General features: G+C 35.7%; 7 protein-coding genes across 8 annotated transcripts; 1 reads left to right on the forward strand and 6 right to left on the reverse strand.

Annotated features, from left to right (window-relative positions):
- Positions 1 to 490: 490 nt before the first annotated feature.
- LOC105650144 (uncharacterized) lies at positions 491 to 1,506 on the reverse strand. Its single transcript, XM_089716619.1, has 2 exons — positions 1,289 to 1,506; positions 491 to 1,188 (listed from the first exon to the last, which is right to left on the reverse strand). Exons 1-2 carry the CDS (start codon positions 1,454 to 1,456, stop codon positions 661 to 663), a joined length of 696 nt encoding a protein of 231 aa, XP_089572745.1. The 5' UTR covers positions 1,457 to 1,506; the 3' UTR covers positions 491 to 660.
- An 884-nt stretch (positions 1,507 to 2,390) lies between these two features.
- On the reverse strand, positions 2,391 to 3,356 carry LOC105650145 (uncharacterized). Its single transcript, XM_089716523.1, has 2 exons — positions 3,094 to 3,356; positions 2,391 to 2,999 (listed from the first exon to the last, which is right to left on the reverse strand). The coding sequence occupies exons 1-2, from the start codon at positions 3,259 to 3,261 to the stop codon at positions 2,433 to 2,435; spliced, it is 735 nt and encodes a 244-aa protein (XP_089572649.1). The 5' UTR covers positions 3,262 to 3,356; the 3' UTR covers positions 2,391 to 2,432.
- A 237-nt stretch (positions 3,357 to 3,593) lies between these two features.
- Positions 3,594 to 4,576, reverse strand: LOC105650146 (uncharacterized). Its single transcript, XM_020685625.3, has 2 exons — positions 4,209 to 4,576; positions 3,594 to 4,127 (listed from the first exon to the last, which is right to left on the reverse strand). The coding sequence occupies exons 1-2, from the start codon at positions 4,371 to 4,373 to the stop codon at positions 3,594 to 3,596; spliced, it is 699 nt and encodes a 232-aa protein (XP_020541284.1). The 5' UTR covers positions 4,374 to 4,576.
- A 319-nt stretch (positions 4,577 to 4,895) lies between these two features.
- LOC105649599 (trans-resveratrol di-O-methyltransferase) lies at positions 4,896 to 7,033 on the reverse strand. Its single transcript, XM_012236290.4, has 2 exons — positions 5,443 to 7,033; positions 4,896 to 5,367 (listed from the first exon to the last, which is right to left on the reverse strand). Exons 1-2 carry the CDS (start codon positions 6,205 to 6,207, stop codon positions 5,062 to 5,064), a joined length of 1,071 nt encoding a protein of 356 aa, XP_012091680.1. The 5' UTR covers positions 6,208 to 7,033; the 3' UTR covers positions 4,896 to 5,061.
- Positions 7,034 to 7,245: 212 nt separating this feature from the next.
- Positions 7,246 to 9,243, reverse strand: LOC105649600 (trans-resveratrol di-O-methyltransferase). Its single transcript, XM_012236291.4, has 2 exons — positions 8,176 to 9,243; positions 7,246 to 7,769 (listed from the first exon to the last, which is right to left on the reverse strand). The coding sequence occupies exons 1-2, from the start codon at positions 8,947 to 8,949 to the stop codon at positions 7,467 to 7,469; spliced, it is 1,077 nt and encodes a 358-aa protein (XP_012091681.1). The 5' UTR covers positions 8,950 to 9,243; the 3' UTR covers positions 7,246 to 7,466.
- A 1,029-nt stretch (positions 9,244 to 10,272) lies between these two features.
- Positions 10,273 to 10,874, reverse strand: LOC105649601 (histone H3.2). The gene has a single exon (XM_012236293.4). The coding sequence runs from the start codon at positions 10,792 to 10,794 to the stop codon at positions 10,384 to 10,386; it is 411 nt and encodes a 136-aa protein (XP_012091683.1). The 5' UTR covers positions 10,795 to 10,874; the 3' UTR covers positions 10,273 to 10,383.
- A 780-nt stretch (positions 10,875 to 11,654) lies between these two features.
- Positions 11,655 to 15,312, forward strand: LOC105649602 (Optic atrophy 3 protein (OPA3)). Of its 2 annotated transcripts, none has more exons than XM_012236295.4 (4): positions 11,655 to 12,092; positions 12,207 to 12,341; positions 13,635 to 13,721; positions 14,025 to 14,599. In XM_012236295.4, exons 1-4 carry the CDS (start codon positions 11,964 to 11,966, stop codon positions 14,154 to 14,156), a joined length of 483 nt encoding a protein of 160 aa, XP_012091685.1. In that variant the 5' UTR covers positions 11,655 to 11,963; the 3' UTR covers positions 14,157 to 14,599. The 2 variants fall into 2 exon arrangements, with proteins under 2 accessions (XP_012091685.1, XP_012091684.1); XM_012236294.4 differs by lacking the exon at positions 14,025 to 14,599 and adding an exon at positions 14,745 to 15,312 and having other exon boundaries at positions 11,663 to 12,092.
- Positions 15,313 to 15,543: the final 231 nt, after the last annotated feature.

Here is a 15,543-nt window from a genome sequence, read left to right on the forward strand (position 1 = left end):
AGGTGGTTTATGATTAAATAATTAAAAACAATTTCATTAGGATTTTTTGATATTAAAATATTATTACATTTATGGAATAAATATTAAAAAAAAAAAAATCAAACATTCAATATTAGCTTTGACCACTCGTCCCAGTGGACCCGTATTCTGGACTTGTTTATATAAAGTGGCCTAACACCAATCGCATAGTCCATGAATGCATTTGATATGGGCCATATGGCCCATTGTTTACTACCATTGTTTGGGAGAAATTTAATGTCGAAAATGCCACAATCACAATTTAAATAATAAACTCCTTCAAAAAAAAATAAAAAATAAAAATAAAAAATTAATCTTCAATGACAGAAAACACTACAAGTTCGAATATCCTGACACAGTTCAAATTATAATCTAAAAATTAATAATTTATAAAATAAAAGATTATAACCGAAACAAAATAATATACTGAAAGACAAAAAGCAAGCAAATTCAAATATGTATATTTTCCAACTCAGCAAATATCAATTTCTTTTTAAAAATACATTAATTTATATGAATTTCTTTGTTCCTTACAAAATTAAATTCATGCTATATACCTTTGAATGGGCTAGTAGAGGATTTGGTTCTAACATGAACAGTTGAACCACCTGAAGATTATTATTTTAAAATTACAACTTAAAGCTATATACCAACCCCTTTCGTAGTCTGGCTCGCCGGAGACCTATGCCGGTGCAGCGGCGTCGAATTGTAATCGAGGTAATGGAGGATAATGACCATAATAATAGAAGAAATAAACATGGGTATCGGACCAAAAAACCAAAGTAACAAATCAAGAGCAAAATATAATGCTCTAAGACCAAGTGACCAAAAATCACCTCCTCTTATAACAGCCATCTCAACATTCTTCACAGGTATGTCACTGTCTGGTGTGCTTATTAGATAATTGGCATGCACAAAATGCCCTGCAGATTGAACAAAGAATGAAAATGCTAAAAGAAAACAAGTGAGAAGGCTTATGTACTTTATGGACATGGTGGATTGTCTTGTATCACCGTAAATTAGTTCACTTTCAAAAACATTATTAGAGGAATTTCCAAGCCAAGCTCCGATAAGTGAACTGAGAGTTAAAGAAATTGAAGCTAGAAAAGTTGCTGCTGATATATTGGTAGATATTACTGTTAGAGCCATACCAATATCTGTTTTATCTGCCTGTAAATCAAATACCAAAATCTATTTATGTTAGTAAAATTAAAATTTGTATATATATATTTTCCAAGAAAAAAAAAAAGATAAAGATAGAGAGACTCGCCTGCATAATCCTATCAACCCAAGCTCTTTTGTCATTGTTTTCGAAGCCTTTGACTGTGGTGTGGGGGAGATTAAGGTATCTGTATAGAAGGAAGAGATGATAAGCAAACATGATTAACAAACCACCAGGAACCAATATCAAATCAAGGTATTCTTTTTGGAAGGCCATGATTTTCTTTCTTGACTAAAATGATAACAAAACAATTCAAGAGTTTTGAGTTCTTGAATTCTGGTTAAGTACATTATAAATTCTTGCTAAAAGAAGATTTGTTAGTGTCATTTGTTTATGAAAATTTTGAGTTGCTTTACTAGGTCTGCAACGACAACTTGCAAGCTTTGATTTAGACAATTGGGGAGTAATTTATTAAAATAATTTTTAGTTTAATTAGAAACGTTATCCTTAAGAGCCAAATTACCAATAGTGTTATTAATTTCTTGCCAAAGAATTGAAATTTAATCAGGCAGTAGTATGTTATTTGGAAACTAGCAGTCTTTCTAAAAGAATGCTTCACATTACCGCTAAAAATAATTATTGATCACTCTGTATATGATCAAGTCAGGTTGACTTGAATTTGGTTAATCGTGCACACTTTCACGCTTTTGGTTGCTTCAAGGAAACTTCCAAAGTGTGTTACACAACTATTTTTTAGGTAGTTTTTAATATTTTTGATACTGTTCGGTAATATAAAGTTTGGACTAATTTTTAGAAGTTAAAATAATTTTTTACATTTTGTTTTTTTTGAAAATGACCTTTTATAAAAAAGTTAATCACCGTAATATAATGTTTTATGAAGAATTACTCAAACAGGTACATATAAACACTGTTAAAACAGATAACAGTTAACACATGCTAATCTTCTCGATCATGCCCTAAATTTAGGATTAGGATGATCAACGGTTTGGGAAACCCTTAGTAAGAGAGGCCAGTTGGATTCTGATTCTTAAGTGCAAGCTGATTATGAACAATAGATTGGGCATAAGGTTCACCAATGTCAATATAATTAAATTGGTTACCAAATTAAATTCATGGTATATCCATATATACATTTGAATTGACTAGTAGTGGATTTGGTTCTAACTTGAACAATTGAACCACCTTAAGATTATATTTAAAAATTACAACTTAAATGAATTAATTATTAACTTTATACAAGATGCTGAGTGTCAACAGCTACCTCAGTTAATCTATCACCAGCCCTTTTGATAATCTGGCTCGCCGGAAACCTATGCCGGTGCAAGGGAGTCGAATTGGTATCAAGGTAATGGAGGACAATGACTATAATAATAGAAGAAATAAACATGGGTATGGGACCAAAAAACCAAAGTAACAAATTAAGAGCAAAATATAATGCTCTGAGTCCAAGTGACCAAAAATCACTTCCTCTTATGACAGCCACCTCAACATTTTTCACAGGTATGTCACTGTCTGGTGTGCTTATTAGATAGTTAGCATGCACAAAATGCCTTGCAGATTGAATAAAGAACGAAAAAGCTAAAAGAAAACAAGTGAGAAGGCTTATGTACTTAATCGAAATAGTGAATGATCTTGTATCACCATAAATTAATTCACTTTGGAAAACGCTATTAGAGGAGTTTCCCAGCCAAGCTCCTATCAGTGAACTGAAAGTTAAAGAAATTGAAGCTAGAAAAGTTGCTGCTGATGTATTTGAAGTTATCACTGTTAGAGCCATACCAATATCTCTTTTATCTGCCTGCAAGTCAAATACCAAGTTATATATATGTTATTACAATTAAAATTTGTATATATATTCCAAGAAAAAAAAAAGAGAACAGAAAGACACTGGCCTGCATAATTCTCTCCACCCAAGCTCTTTTGTCATTGTTTTCAAAGCCCATGACTGTGGTGTGAGGGAGATTAAGGTATCTGTAAAGAAGGAACAGATGGTAAGCAAACACGATTAACAAACCACTAGGCACCAATATCAAATCAAGGTATTCTTTTTGGAAGGCCATGATTTTCTTTCTTTGCTAAATTCACCTTTTAAGTAGTCAAGAATAGTGGGTTCTTGAATTCTGGCTTCATAATATTATAAATTCATTCTAAAAGAGGTTTTGTTAGTGTCATTTTTTTATGGAAATTTGGGTTGCTTTAGTTGGACAGCAATGACAACTTGCGATCTTTAATTTATTTGCAGTTCATATAAATGGAGTAGGTGGGGAATAATTTAGTATTAATTTAATAATAAATAATGATCAACTTATCTTGAATATGTAATTACAAAAGACATGAAATGAGCAAAATTTGTCATCTTGAGCAAACCTTCATCGGAAATTGTTCTCAATAGCTAAATCAGCTTTGAACCCTCTTGACCATTTGGCTCAATATACTTGTTACGCAATGTAACAGTATAAATGTCATGGTAATACAAGATTAGAACCATGAGAATGGAGGAGACAAACATGGGTATTGGACCAAAAAACCAAAAAACTACAATAAGAGAGAAATAAAGTGCTCTAAGAGCAAACAACCAGAAATCGCTTCCTTTTATAAGTGCAAACTCCAGCTTTTTCACATAATTTTTGTTATCTGGTGAACTCATTAGATAGTTTGCATGAACAAAATGTCTTGCAGCTTGAACAAACCCTGAAAAAGCAACGAGGAAACAGACAAGAAGGATCATGTCCTTGATGATAATGGTATGTGGCCTTGTGTCGCCATAAATTCTTTTGCTTTGAAACATATTACTGATTGTAGTGTTTCCAATAAGCCAAGTTCCCATAACTGAGCAGAGAGTTAAAGAGACCATAGCCAAGTACGTTGCTGCTGTTGTGTTGCTTGAGATAACATTTATAGCTCTGTCATAAGCGTCTGAGTCACCCTGCAAACATTAACTGATATAGATAAGCAAAATCAAAGCCAAACAATTTTTTTTTTTCAGTTAGGAAACAATTTTGCCCACCACAACACTCTGAACCCATTCTTTCTTGTCCCTGTTCTCTAGGCCAATAGCAGTAGAGTCAGCATCAATTCGGTGTTTGTAAAGAAGGAACACATGATATGCAAAAAGGATCAATGCCCCACTAGGGACCAACACTAGATCAAGATACTCCTTGTCGAAACCCATTTTCTTTTTTAACTTTATTTGTTGTTTAATGCAACTGCAATGGAGTTTTTTAAGAGGTTTTTAAGGTCTTGAACTTTTGTATTGTATCTGAGTTCCTACAGAAGAAGAACTCACTTTAAGGTTTATGCTTAATTTATTAATGGATGCGATTGTGGAGAAAACGTGTATTATTTTATTTATGACGCAATTGGGATTTGTATGGTTTTATGAATGATTGAGAATAATAAGAGCATTGAGTTTGCAATTGGGATTTTTTATATTTTCTTTACTTGCAAGTTGATAAATGCAAATCTTTGCTGGCAATTCTATGTGATAAGGAAAGAGTGACATTATATAATCCTACTACTTACCTAATACAAAGTTAATATTCTGAAGTTGGGGAATTCAATTGAACACCAAGTGTTTATCTGTGTCGAGGAATTGTTCTTTTCTTGACGTATCACATGACGTAAACGCAATGTCGTCTTATATAATAACATTTACATTTCTGAGTAAAGGAGAAAGAAGCTGATGCGATGATAGTGAGAGTAAAATCAGACAACCATAGTAAGTTGCTTAATGACATTAGGAACAAGATGAATGTGATTTTCTCAGCAATCACATTGAAACCGGAAAAAAAAAAACAAGAAAATTACATGAATAGCCCTTTTAACAATCTGCAATTGCTTTAGACTGGAATGCAATTCATCTATGGATAAGCCTCAATTATAGAATTTAATCCACAGGTATTAGTTATTTTGTAGTGATTAAATCCAGCCTCCAAGAACAGTCTTGCCCATTCTTGCTCGTTTCTCTCTCTTCCTCCGGGACATAAAAGCATCATTTGCATGTCAGCAAATAGCTTTGTTTCTGCCAGTTGATATTCATCTTTCTTTTCATTAATCACCATTTCTATAATTATCACTTTTCCTCCCTCATCTTTATTTGGAATAGATTCCCTGCACAGCTTCAAAATCTTTATGCAGGCTTGATCACTCCAGTTATGCAGAACAGACTGCAAAAGAGAGCTTATTTATATAGTCTTACAGTTTTTTTTCCAATAATAAAAACACAAATGGAGATATATTACCTTTATCATAACTGCCTGTGCAGAAGGAACAGATCGAAACATGTCACCCGCAACAAATTTCAAGTTTTTACTCTCTGGTAAGTTTGCAACAACTTGTGGGAGATCCAAGACTGTGCACTTCATATCAGGATATGCATCAGCAATTGACCTCGCTAGAGTTCCTGTCCCACCGCCTACATCAACCAAAGAAGCAACTCCCTTGAACATTTCTTTATGTTCCTTAACAATCAAGCTCACTAATCGAGAATCACATGCCATGGCCTCGTTCAAGGAACTGATAAATTCAGGATTTTTCTTCCCATAATCCCAAAAATTATTTCCATGACAAGTTTCAAACGGTGTGAGTTCATTCCCTTTGAAATTCTCAGCAAGGGAAAACCATGGAGTTATCAGTGCAGGATCTACCATTGCTACAACAAATGTTGATAAGCTGGTAGGGCTTTCTTTGAGCAAGAGACTGGAAGAAGGTGTGAGAACATAACCTTCTTCTTGATTATCATGGATTTTTTTCGCAGCAAAGAAGCCAGAGTGGACTAGTATGCGCATAACACGCTGCAGACAATTTTCTTTTGTTGGTGGAATTTGCAGTGCTGAAACTAACTCTGGAAGGGTAACAGGTCGCTTATATTTGTGGATTATGTCAGGAATTCCTAAATGAACAACACATTTCAGTGACATGGATTCCATATAGTGGTACATGTGTTTATATATGTGACACTGAGCTTGAAACAACTCATTAGCTTCAAGCTCTTGATCTAATTCCATGTTCTATTGGTATTTTCTCCACTCTCAACCTTATTAGCTTAAAAAAAGGGCTTTGCAGTTTCTGTTTTTATAGTACAATCTTGAACTGCACATCTATTATTTGATGGTTAACGAGGAAGTTTCCTTGCATTAGAAATTCTGACCGCCATTGGAAAATGAATACTTCTTTTGTGCTGACTGATCAAAAGAAAGATTTTGAATTAAAATTGAGAGGTTTCGTTATTCTGGAGTAAGTGATTCTTTGAAAATGACGTGTGCCTGACTTAAGAAAGCAGAATGGTTGGGCAAGAATATGTTTATTCCCTTGGTCACGGTCGCACCTGTTGAATTGGCTTGAACAACTTCTTTTATATAATCTGATTAGAAGAAAACTAACATTGACAGGGAGAAAATGTTGAAGAAAGAAACCAATAAACATCCACCTAACTTGCAGCTGACAAGAGATTGCAATAATTTACAAAGCATGTTTCTTACTCTTTTGCTGTTGGAAGTTATTACAAAATGTTCATATAGTTGATTTCTTGAAGCAGCATTACTTGACTGCAGAGACACATTGCAGTTTGGAATTCCAAGTCACATGAACCATGCTTAAATGCCAGGAAGAAATAGTCCAAGTAAAGCAGAAAAATCAAATTGAAGGTTCCTTGTGACCGCTGTTTTTTCAGTAAAAGGTTGTTTCCACGACTAAAACTCTTGACCAAGTCAACTGTCATGGCCTTTTTCTTTCTTTCTTTTCTTTCTTTTCCTCCATAGAGGTTGTTTCCTTTAAGCTAACCTAAAGATATCAAATAAAGAAAGACATGTGATGTTGTGCCCGTTTTCACCTCGTTTTCTTCAACAGAAATTATTGCTAGAGAAATGTTTGCCATTAATTTCTGCGTCTTAAATGGTTATGCAGGTAATCTTGAATGGAAATTAAGGGGTGTTTTGAGGAAGTCTATTGACTTAGGATTATTGCTGGAGTTTGATAAGTTTTTCTTGAATTTTTAATAAAATAAATTCATTTTGCTGATAAAAAAAAAAAAAAAAAAACCAATATTGGTATATGTTAGAATACAATTATTAATTCTGAATCCAAGACAATACACTCTGAACCATTAGTTTATGCTTAATGGTTAAGAAGAAGAAAATTCAACAAGCATACAAATTTGGCAATTTGGCAATTTGGCTTATGAAATCATAGTCATGTCTTGCCTTACAGAGGATAATTTTTTTTTTTTTCAACATTCATATTAAGATTACTAAACTTTACTTCAGTCTCAAGGATAAACCTCAATCAGGGACCTTAAACCAAGCAAGGGTGTTATCTTGAAGTGACTGAAACCGGCCTTCAAGAATAGTCCTTCCCATTCTCTCTCGGTTCTCTCTCTTCCACAAGTCACAGACATCATCAGCATGTCAAAAAGGAGCTTTGTTTCAGTTAATTCAGGCTCATCTTTCTTCTCATTGATCACCAAATCTATAACGACCAACTTTCCTCCCTTCCCTTTGCTTGAAATTGCTTCTTTGCATTTCTTCAATATTGTCAAGCATTCATCATCACTCCAACCATGCAAAATTAACTGAGGAACAATCACTTTCACATCAATTAACAGAAAACGTTGTCCAACAGTCACATGTCGTTATAGCTAACTACATGTCCAATATAAAGTATAAAAGTTATCAAAATGGGTATCAGAAATAAGCTGCTGTATGTTCTTTTTGTCAAGTTATAGAAATGGCAGAAAATTGTTTGCTTAGATCAAATGACTGATACTAATATAAAGAACTTTCGGTTAGTGAAAAAGGCAAAAGGGAATGGAAAGAAAGTATGCAAAATTCATAAATAAATGCCTGGTCTTAAAACAAATAGAGAAAGAGGAGTGAATTAAGAAACAAATTAATTCTATATGGAACGTATACAGGAAACCAGCTCGTAGAAACAATTAAGATGGGAAACTTAATTCTTGAGGGCAGAGAGAAGCATACCTTAAGTATGATGCAGTCTCCTGAAGGGATATGCTTAAACATATCACCTCCAACATAACTCAAGTTCTTAGTGCCTTCTAAGTTAGCAATAACTTGTGGAAGATCAAGGACAGTGCATTTCATATCAGGGAATGCCTCGGATATGATCCTCGCAAGCGATCCATTTCCGCCTCCCACATCAACCAGTGAATTTACTCCTTCAAAAATTTGCTTGCAGTCTCTAATGACCAAGTTCATCATCCGAGAATCACAAGCCATTGCTTCATTAAAAAGCTGGTTAAATTCAGGTTTTCTTTCATTATATTCCCAAAATGCCATTCCATGTGCCTTTTCAAACACGGTGAGCTCATTTCCTTGAAACCAATCTCCCAAAAGATGCCCTGGAGATACAAATTCCGCCTTAAGCAATGAATTAACAAAGGGTGCCAAGCAATTAGGGTTACCCTTAACAAGAAGCCTAGAAGATGGTGTTAGAACATAAGCTTCTTGTCCATCTCCTTGACCATTAAGAACCTTAGTAGTAGAAAAGAAGCCTGAGAATACCAGCATTCGCATGAGCCGGTACATATTACTCAGTTTGGTTGGAGGGATGTGAAGAGCTGACAATAACTCAGGAAGGGTGATGGGTTTGCCATGGCTGTGAAGTATGTCCGGTATGCCTAGCTGAACTGCACACTTAAGTGCCATGGAATTCATGTAGTTAAGCATATGATTAATCAAATGAACTTGGGCTTGCAAAATTTCACTCGCTTTCTGGCTATGAGTAGAATCCATAACTTTCAGTTCCCTCTATCCTTAGAGATCGATGAAATGGAAAGAACACGTCTCTTTTGGTGGAAACAAATGAGGTCTGAGAAAAGAGACGGCCCTAAAGATAGACAACTTATACAAGGACGTTGGCCTTTGACTAATCGAAAATCTTTGCTCACCATAAGACTTTTCTAACCAACATTCAATGGCTTGGATAACTTGCTCTGTCCTTTTTCGCGGTTGTTATGTGCAACTTGCTTTATCCATTCTTTTCTACGGTTGGTAGGTGACAGGCTTATAGCAACTAGTAAAACGAAGAAACGCGAAGAATAATAATCAATAATCTTATCCATCCGATATTCTCTACGTATCTAATCTCATTTTTTGGTGCTCAAATTCATGCCTTTCTGTAAGTTAATTTCCTTGCTACCGCCTCATCAACAGCTACTTCTGATCATGTTCTGTTTTAGGTAACATAGCCGTTTACGGTTGTAAAATAGTAGTTGTACTTGCAGGCAGCCTACTTTTCCAAAAGCCGGAACAGAAAACATCACGGCACTTACCATGTAATCATAGGACACGTCAGAAATGGATTACACATCACATAGAGCCATATCATCAGAATTACACATGGTAAATACGGGTATATCCACATCAGCCTCCATATAGTTAATTGGACCAAACATGTAGTCTCGATAACTTTAGATCGAAGTTCGGGATCTCTATTGCAGTTCGCAGCAAATGCAATTTATTCTCCGGATCAAATTAGGTACTTCTCTCGAGTATCCTCTGTTTCTACATCTTGTGGCAGAGCATCGAGCCCTTCATTTTGAAATTCAGACTCAAATCAATGGGATTATATTATAACAATTGTGTTGCCTGCATGTGCTAGACTAAGCCTGAATTAAGTAATAAGAGTAGCAAGCAAATGAAGGATTAAAGGCGATCGAACGCACACAAATCTACATCAATCAAGTAATCCAAACCTTCAAAAAAATTGGCCCCATCACACAACGGCCATAATTGCTCCACTGGAACAAGTCCAGTGCACCATACTGACCAAGTATTTTGGGGACTTCATAGCTAAATGGTTGCACCAAATCAGGATTGCTAAAACACATTAAGCAATGCACAAAACGCAGCAAATTCTGTTCCCCAGATTTAGAATATGGGAAAACCAATAACTGTTAAAGAGCTGATTAGAATTTCAGTTTCAAACTAGGGCCAATCAATTTCCAGCGGCAAAAGAAATAGAACAATTCAATCACACTAATTAACTTGTCTATGAACCAATTACTAAAAAGTCAAAAACATAAGCAAATACTGAATCAAGTGGAGAAACTACAATGGAAAAATATCAGATTTCATTCACATAAAAGAAAGGCCATAAACCTAAAGTACCAACTAAACTAAAAATAAAGACAGTAGCCAATAGACAATACTACACAGTCACCACCCTTAAGCACGCTCGCCTCTAATTCTCCTCGCGAGCTGAATATCCTTCGGCATAATAGTAACTCTCTTGGCATGAATAGCACAAAGATTTGTATCCTCAAAAAGTCCAACAAGGTAAGCCTCCGCAGCCTCTTGAAGAGCCGCCACGGCTGAGCTCTGAAATCTCAGATCGGTCTTGAAGTCTTGAGCGATTTCGCGAACCAAGCGCTGGAAGGGAAGCTTTCTGATCAGAAGCTCAGTACTCTTCTGGTACTTTCGGATCTCACGAAGTGCGACGGTTCCGGGTCTGAACCTGTGCGGTTTCTTGACTCCGCCTGTCGCTGGGGCAGACTTTCTGGCCGCTTTGGTTGCAAGCTGCTTTCTTGGTGCTTTTCCTCCAGTGGACTTTCTAGCTGTTTGTTTAGTTCGGGCCATGGCAATTAAATCTCTTGGGAGGGAAGGAATGGATTGATACTTAGAACTCTGGTTTGGAATTGATGTGATGAGATTCGCCTAGAGGAATTGGGTTCAATTTATACGGAGGAGAGGACATTTCGTGACCACTGGATCATATGGGGTTATCTACGGTGGGCATTGATTCCAAGGTGGATCGATGACATGGTAAAGTAGATTCGAGGGGTTTCAAAAAATAGTGGCGCGGGGAATCATGGATTATGGCGGTTCCTTTGTTATTATGGACGGTCATGATTGCATTTGAGTATATTGTTGCGGATCGATGACATGGCGTACTGCAAATTTGCATTACGTTAAAAATTTGAGCGCTATTAAAAGCGGGAAATGAAAATTCAGCATCGTATGGAGCCGATTGCAGAGAAAGCCCATTAAAAGGTTATAGGCTACAAGATCTTTAATGGGCTCCTTTTTTGCTATTAAAATCGAGTTTATATTACCATCATAACCCATAACCATTTCTCTTTCGTCCTAAAAATTGTTAGATGTCTGAAATAGTGCCAGACAAATATTGGGCTGGGCTGGGATGGGCCAGGATGGGCCGGACTGGACGGGCTTATTCTTCTGCCTTCCCTTTTTTATTTTCTTTGAATATTGACAATTGTAGTCATTGAGTTAATTGATTAATAGTATCATATTTAATGCTTTGTTCGTAAAGATGGGAAAGAAAATAATTAAAGGAGAAATATCTAATATGAATACTTTTTTTATTTTACATTATTCTATAAAAACAAGTTGCAAAGGATATTAGAAAAATATTTTTATTGTAATAATCACTTCACTGAGTATAATTTAGGGCCAGAAGTCTCTGAGCCGATGGTTGTTAAGTTAAGAGGCCGAGTTGCAAATAATATTCAGATTATCATCAATGAACAAACTAACCATTTTTATTTATTGTTGACCGATGACAGAGAGAGAAAAAAAAAAAACATTTCACGCAGACCGGACTTTTGTTGTTTGGGGTAGTAGCAGACATTTTTTCTTTTTCATCAAGGAACATATTCTTGAAAACGCGCCATTATAACTGTTAATTTCTTCGATGCGATCCACTGTCAAGGCCGATTTGTTGTTCGCTCCAGTCACTACCTAAAATCGCAGAATCAGATCTCAAATTCTTCAGGAAAAAGGTTATTATGGTGCTTCCGCTGTTGAAGCTCGGAACATTAGCCGTTAAAACGCTAAGCAAACCACTCGCTAGTAAGCTCAAGCAACAGGCCGCTTATCACCCTAAGTTCCGTCAGTTCATCGTCAATTTCGCTCAGGTAGTTATATCTACATTTCCATTGATCACATTTTGCCAGTTCGATTCGTGAATTAATTTAAAATATAAAAGGTTAATCTCTAATCACCAGTAATGCTGTGATTATTGGAATCAGGCAAACCACAGATTAACGACGACAATGCAAAGGCGACTCTATAGTCATGCGACGGATGTCGAGATACGCCCTTTGAATGAAGAGAAAGCCGTCCAGGCTGCTGTTGATCTCATTGGAGAACTCTTTGTTTTCACGGTAATTCGCTTTTTTCTATTTTCTTTTCTATTTGATTTGACTGACTTTATGATGAGCGGGAGGAAACTATTTGCTTGCCCTTTTTTATCATGTAATTTGTGCCTGCATAACTTGTGTTCTTTCAGTGTGTTTCCTGTGTGTTTCTGTGCATTTCTCTGTTATATGCTAGTTGATGTAGGCGATAAATGTGTTATCCCTTTCGTCTGCCGAATATAGTTGCAGAAAGAAACACGAGACTGCTAAGTAAAATCGGAGCATTGAGCATTTTACTAGACTGAATGGAATAGGTGAGTAAACTAGAGTTAACGTGTGCAAAAGTAAAGTATCTTTAAGTAATAACTAATAAATAAGTAATCCTGTGGAATTTTAGAATATAAGAAATTAATATGAAGCAAAAATACAACTGATTTTAGATTGTGACATTTAATTACTCTTCAAAGGGCTTAATTCCTCATAACATTGTTTAGCCTTAGTGTGGATGAACTTTGAATTGGGCTTCACATTGTCATTTGTGGTGAAAGACTGATGTCTGGCTTGGAATCTTCTATAGAGGTGAGCCTATAGACCAAATAGGATTTGAAGAGCTGTCACGTCATGCTCATCTAATCAATTTCAGCAGGCAAGAAGGGCGCGAAAGCTACCATTTCTAGTATCATTAAGTTAGACCAGAAAATTGGTAATTGCTCCTTGAGTTTAATTGATCTATGGGATAGAATTCCAAAATAGCTATCCCTTTTTTTAGTTCTATCTCGAACCTTTTTTTTTTTATTTTTTCACAGTTGGACCAATAAGAAGATATTTTGTACAGCAATACGTGAAGTTTTGAGCTAGAGAATATTAGTTCAGCTTGCAACATGGACTCCTGAGGTTCCAAATCCAGAAGTACATTGTTTAAATTGGAGCTCACTGTTTTTACTAAATGGAATGTGAATACCTTCATAGGGAAAAGAAAAAGAGATTACGAAGGCATAGTATATCAAAGAGTATACTCTTTGTTTCAGCTGAAATTTCCTTGGTCTAACATCATTAGGATGATGATAGCAATGAAACGCAACAAAAGCACAAATGTAGTATTGTTGACTGCCTACAACTTGCAATAACAATTATTCTACAATATTAGGGCCTTTTATAGGTGGGATATATGCAACAATGAGTTTGATGCATCATCTATATGCTTATGTGTTTCATACATGAACAAGAAAGTGAGGAGTAAGCATGTTTTTTCGTGTCAACTGTACTCAAAAGAAATCTGTTCTACAGTGACTGAAGTGCCTCTTTCTTCTACATGTATAGGTGGCAGGAGCTGTTGTGATCTTTGAGGTGCAAAGAAGTGCTAAATCAGAAGCCAGAAAGGAGGAAACTCGTCGCCGTGAATTGGAGGTAACGGGCAATTTCTTTTCTTGTTACTAACTTTAAATGCTTCCTTAAGGAAGCATTGACATGCTAAATGGTGGAGGTGTCCTTTATGTCTGTGATAGTAGTGTCTAGATTTTTTTTTTTTTTTTTAAGCTTGGGCACATCTTCATATGGAAGTAGTTTGACAAACTAGGGGTAGATATGGATCTGTTCTAGAAACGGGTCCTGTAAATAAAGTGTTTTTGATTTAGAATTTATTACTAATGATATATAAGAAGGGGGGCTAAGCTGCAGGTCTTTTGGCTTTATTTTTCCACCCTGTTGCAGGGTCTTCTGTTGGTTTTTCTTTTAACCCCTAAGATGAGACATCAGGATTCAGGAGCATGCATAATTCTATTGCTTCACATTTCAATCTATGAAATGGTACTTGGACTTGGGGCAGTTATATCTTCAAAATGACGAGAGATCACCAGTACAAAATATTTTTGTTTCCTCACTTCTCATTCTATTAAGTTGCGCTTGGTGGTAACCACGCTGGCAGCCTGGCAACTTTATAGAGCAGTAATGACTAATGAGTGCTGTGAAGGTCACTTCGGTAATCAATTATTATGAAAAAGAACTGTACCACTGGCAGCTAATGTAATCATAAATTTAATAACTTAGGTATGACTTTTCTTTTTTCTGGTTGTTGTTTCCTGCTCTACGCCTAACATGGCTATATCTTACCCCAACACAGAAAAAGTGGTTGCTGGCTGGGCACTTTTACCTCTGTGCATTCTTGCCTCTTATAACTATACTTGTCTTAATAGATGCAAGAGTTGGATCTTCTTTTTTTCAAAAGGAATATATGTATACTTGACTGTTAATGAGAAAAAGAAAGTGGCTTTACAGTGGTCTAGAAATTGTTTTGATGACTTCTTTTTCATGGTGAGGCTTGTTGGTCCGAATTACACCTTCCAGTAACTACCACTCTTTGCATATTTATAAGTTATTTACCATTCATTTATTAAATATTCCTCATGGATCCCATAAATCACATGTTTTTAGGAAATGAGGCAAAGAGACGAAAAACTAGAAAAAGAAGTTGAAACTCTCAGACGCAAACTTGAAGAAATTGAGCAGCTTGCCAAGGGACGAGGTCTTGGTGGTATTTTCAACTTGAAACATGCTACTGCAGAAGCAGGAAAGGTGGAAAAACCATCATAACATAGCCATGCAATTTGTCAATAGAACAGAATAAAATTTATTATTCATCAAAGAGCTCAATTTCACCAAATATGAAGTTTTTCTTTCCTTTGATTCTTTTTGAGTTCGTTCTCAGATTGAATTCTGGCTTCAACAGCTTCATTCATAAAATTTATTATTCAACTAACGTTCTGTTTGTAGGAATAAGATGAAAGTAAGTCATGTATAGATGATTATCGATTGAGGTATGCATTCTACCTGTGAAAGAAAAATGTTAATGCCAAGTATCATCATCCTGATGGAAGCTTAATTGTTGAAATGTGCAGTATTTCACATGTATAAAATGTTTCTAGGTTGTGATCTGACGATAAAATCTAACTTTCTTCATGTGAACTCATTTTTCTTGACCAATGTACTTTCCCTTATTATCTGTGCTGTCTCTTGATCTTTTGTCTCTCTCAGATATACATGCTTGTACAAACAAACATGCATTCTCATCCCAAGTTTTCCTTTATGGCGTAGCTTTATGAATTTGCTCATTTTATTATTGAATCTCGTTTCAAACTCTTTTACCAAAGTTGTTGTTGTTTGGGTTAGGAGTAAATACATTGCAACAGAAACACCTCTTCTGTGTATGTTGGATTTGAATCTTTGATGTTCC

This window comes from Jatropha curcas, chromosome 11, assembly GCF_041381405.1.
Source record: "Jatropha curcas cultivar XTBG-Jc1 chromosome 11, XTBG_Jcur_1.0, whole genome shotgun sequence".
Classification (NCBI taxonomy): domain Eukaryota; kingdom Viridiplantae; phylum Streptophyta; class Magnoliopsida; order Malpighiales; family Euphorbiaceae; genus Jatropha; species Jatropha curcas.

Excerpts from the sequence above, each read along its gene's own strand:
- LOC105650144 (XM_089716619.1), bottom strand. The coding sequence starts at position 1,456 with ATGGCCTTCCAAAAAGAATACCTTGATTTGATATTGGTTCCTGGTGGT. Across the intron at positions 1,189-1,288 it reads GGGTTGATAGGATTATGCAG|GCAGATAAAACAGATATTGG; the intron begins GCGAGTCTCTCT and ends TTTGATTTACAG.
- LOC105650145 (XM_089716523.1), bottom strand. The coding sequence starts at position 3,261 with ATGGCCTTCCAAAAAGAATACCTTGATTTGATATTGGTGCCTAGTGGT. Across the intron at positions 3,000-3,093 it reads GGGTGGAGAGAATTATGCAG|GCAGATAAAAGAGATATTGG; the intron begins GCCAGTGTCTTT and ends TTTGACTTGCAG.
- LOC105650146 (XM_020685625.3), bottom strand. The coding sequence starts at position 4,373 with ATGGGTTTCGACAAGGAGTATCTTGATCTAGTGTTGGTCCCTAGTGGG. Across the intron at positions 4,128-4,208 it reads AATGGGTTCAGAGTGTTGTG|GGTGACTCAGACGCTTATGA; the intron begins GTGGGCAAAATT and ends TAATGTTTGCAG.
- LOC105649599 (XM_012236290.4), bottom strand. The coding sequence starts at position 6,207 with ATGGAATTAGATCAAGAGCTTGAAGCTAATGAGTTGTTTCAAGCTCAG. Across the intron at positions 5,368-5,442 it reads CACAGGCAGTTATGATAAAG|TCTGTTCTGCATAACTGGAG; the intron begins GTAATATATCTC and ends TCTCTTTTGCAG.
- LOC105649600 (XM_012236291.4), bottom strand. The coding sequence starts at position 8,949 with ATGGATTCTACTCATAGCCAGAAAGCGAGTGAAATTTTGCAAGCCCAA. Across the intron at positions 7,770-8,175 it reads GAGACTGCATCATACTTAAG|TTAATTTTGCATGGTTGGAG; the intron begins GTATGCTTCTCT and ends ATTGTTCCTCAG.
- LOC105649601 (XM_012236293.4), bottom strand. The coding sequence starts at position 10,794 with ATGGCCCGAACTAAACAAACAGCTAGAAAGTCCACTGGAGGAAAAGCA.
- LOC105649602 (XM_012236294.4), top strand. The coding sequence starts at position 11,964 with ATGGTGCTTCCGCTGTTGAAGCTCGGAACATTAGCCGTTAAAACGCTA. Across the intron at positions 12,342-13,634 it reads GAGAACTCTTTGTTTTCACG|GTGGCAGGAGCTGTTGTGAT; the intron begins GTAATTCGCTTT and ends CTACATGTATAG. Across the intron at positions 13,722-14,744 it reads CTCGTCGCCGTGAATTGGAG|GAAATGAGGCAAAGAGACGA; the intron begins GTAACGGGCAAT and ends ACATGTTTTTAG.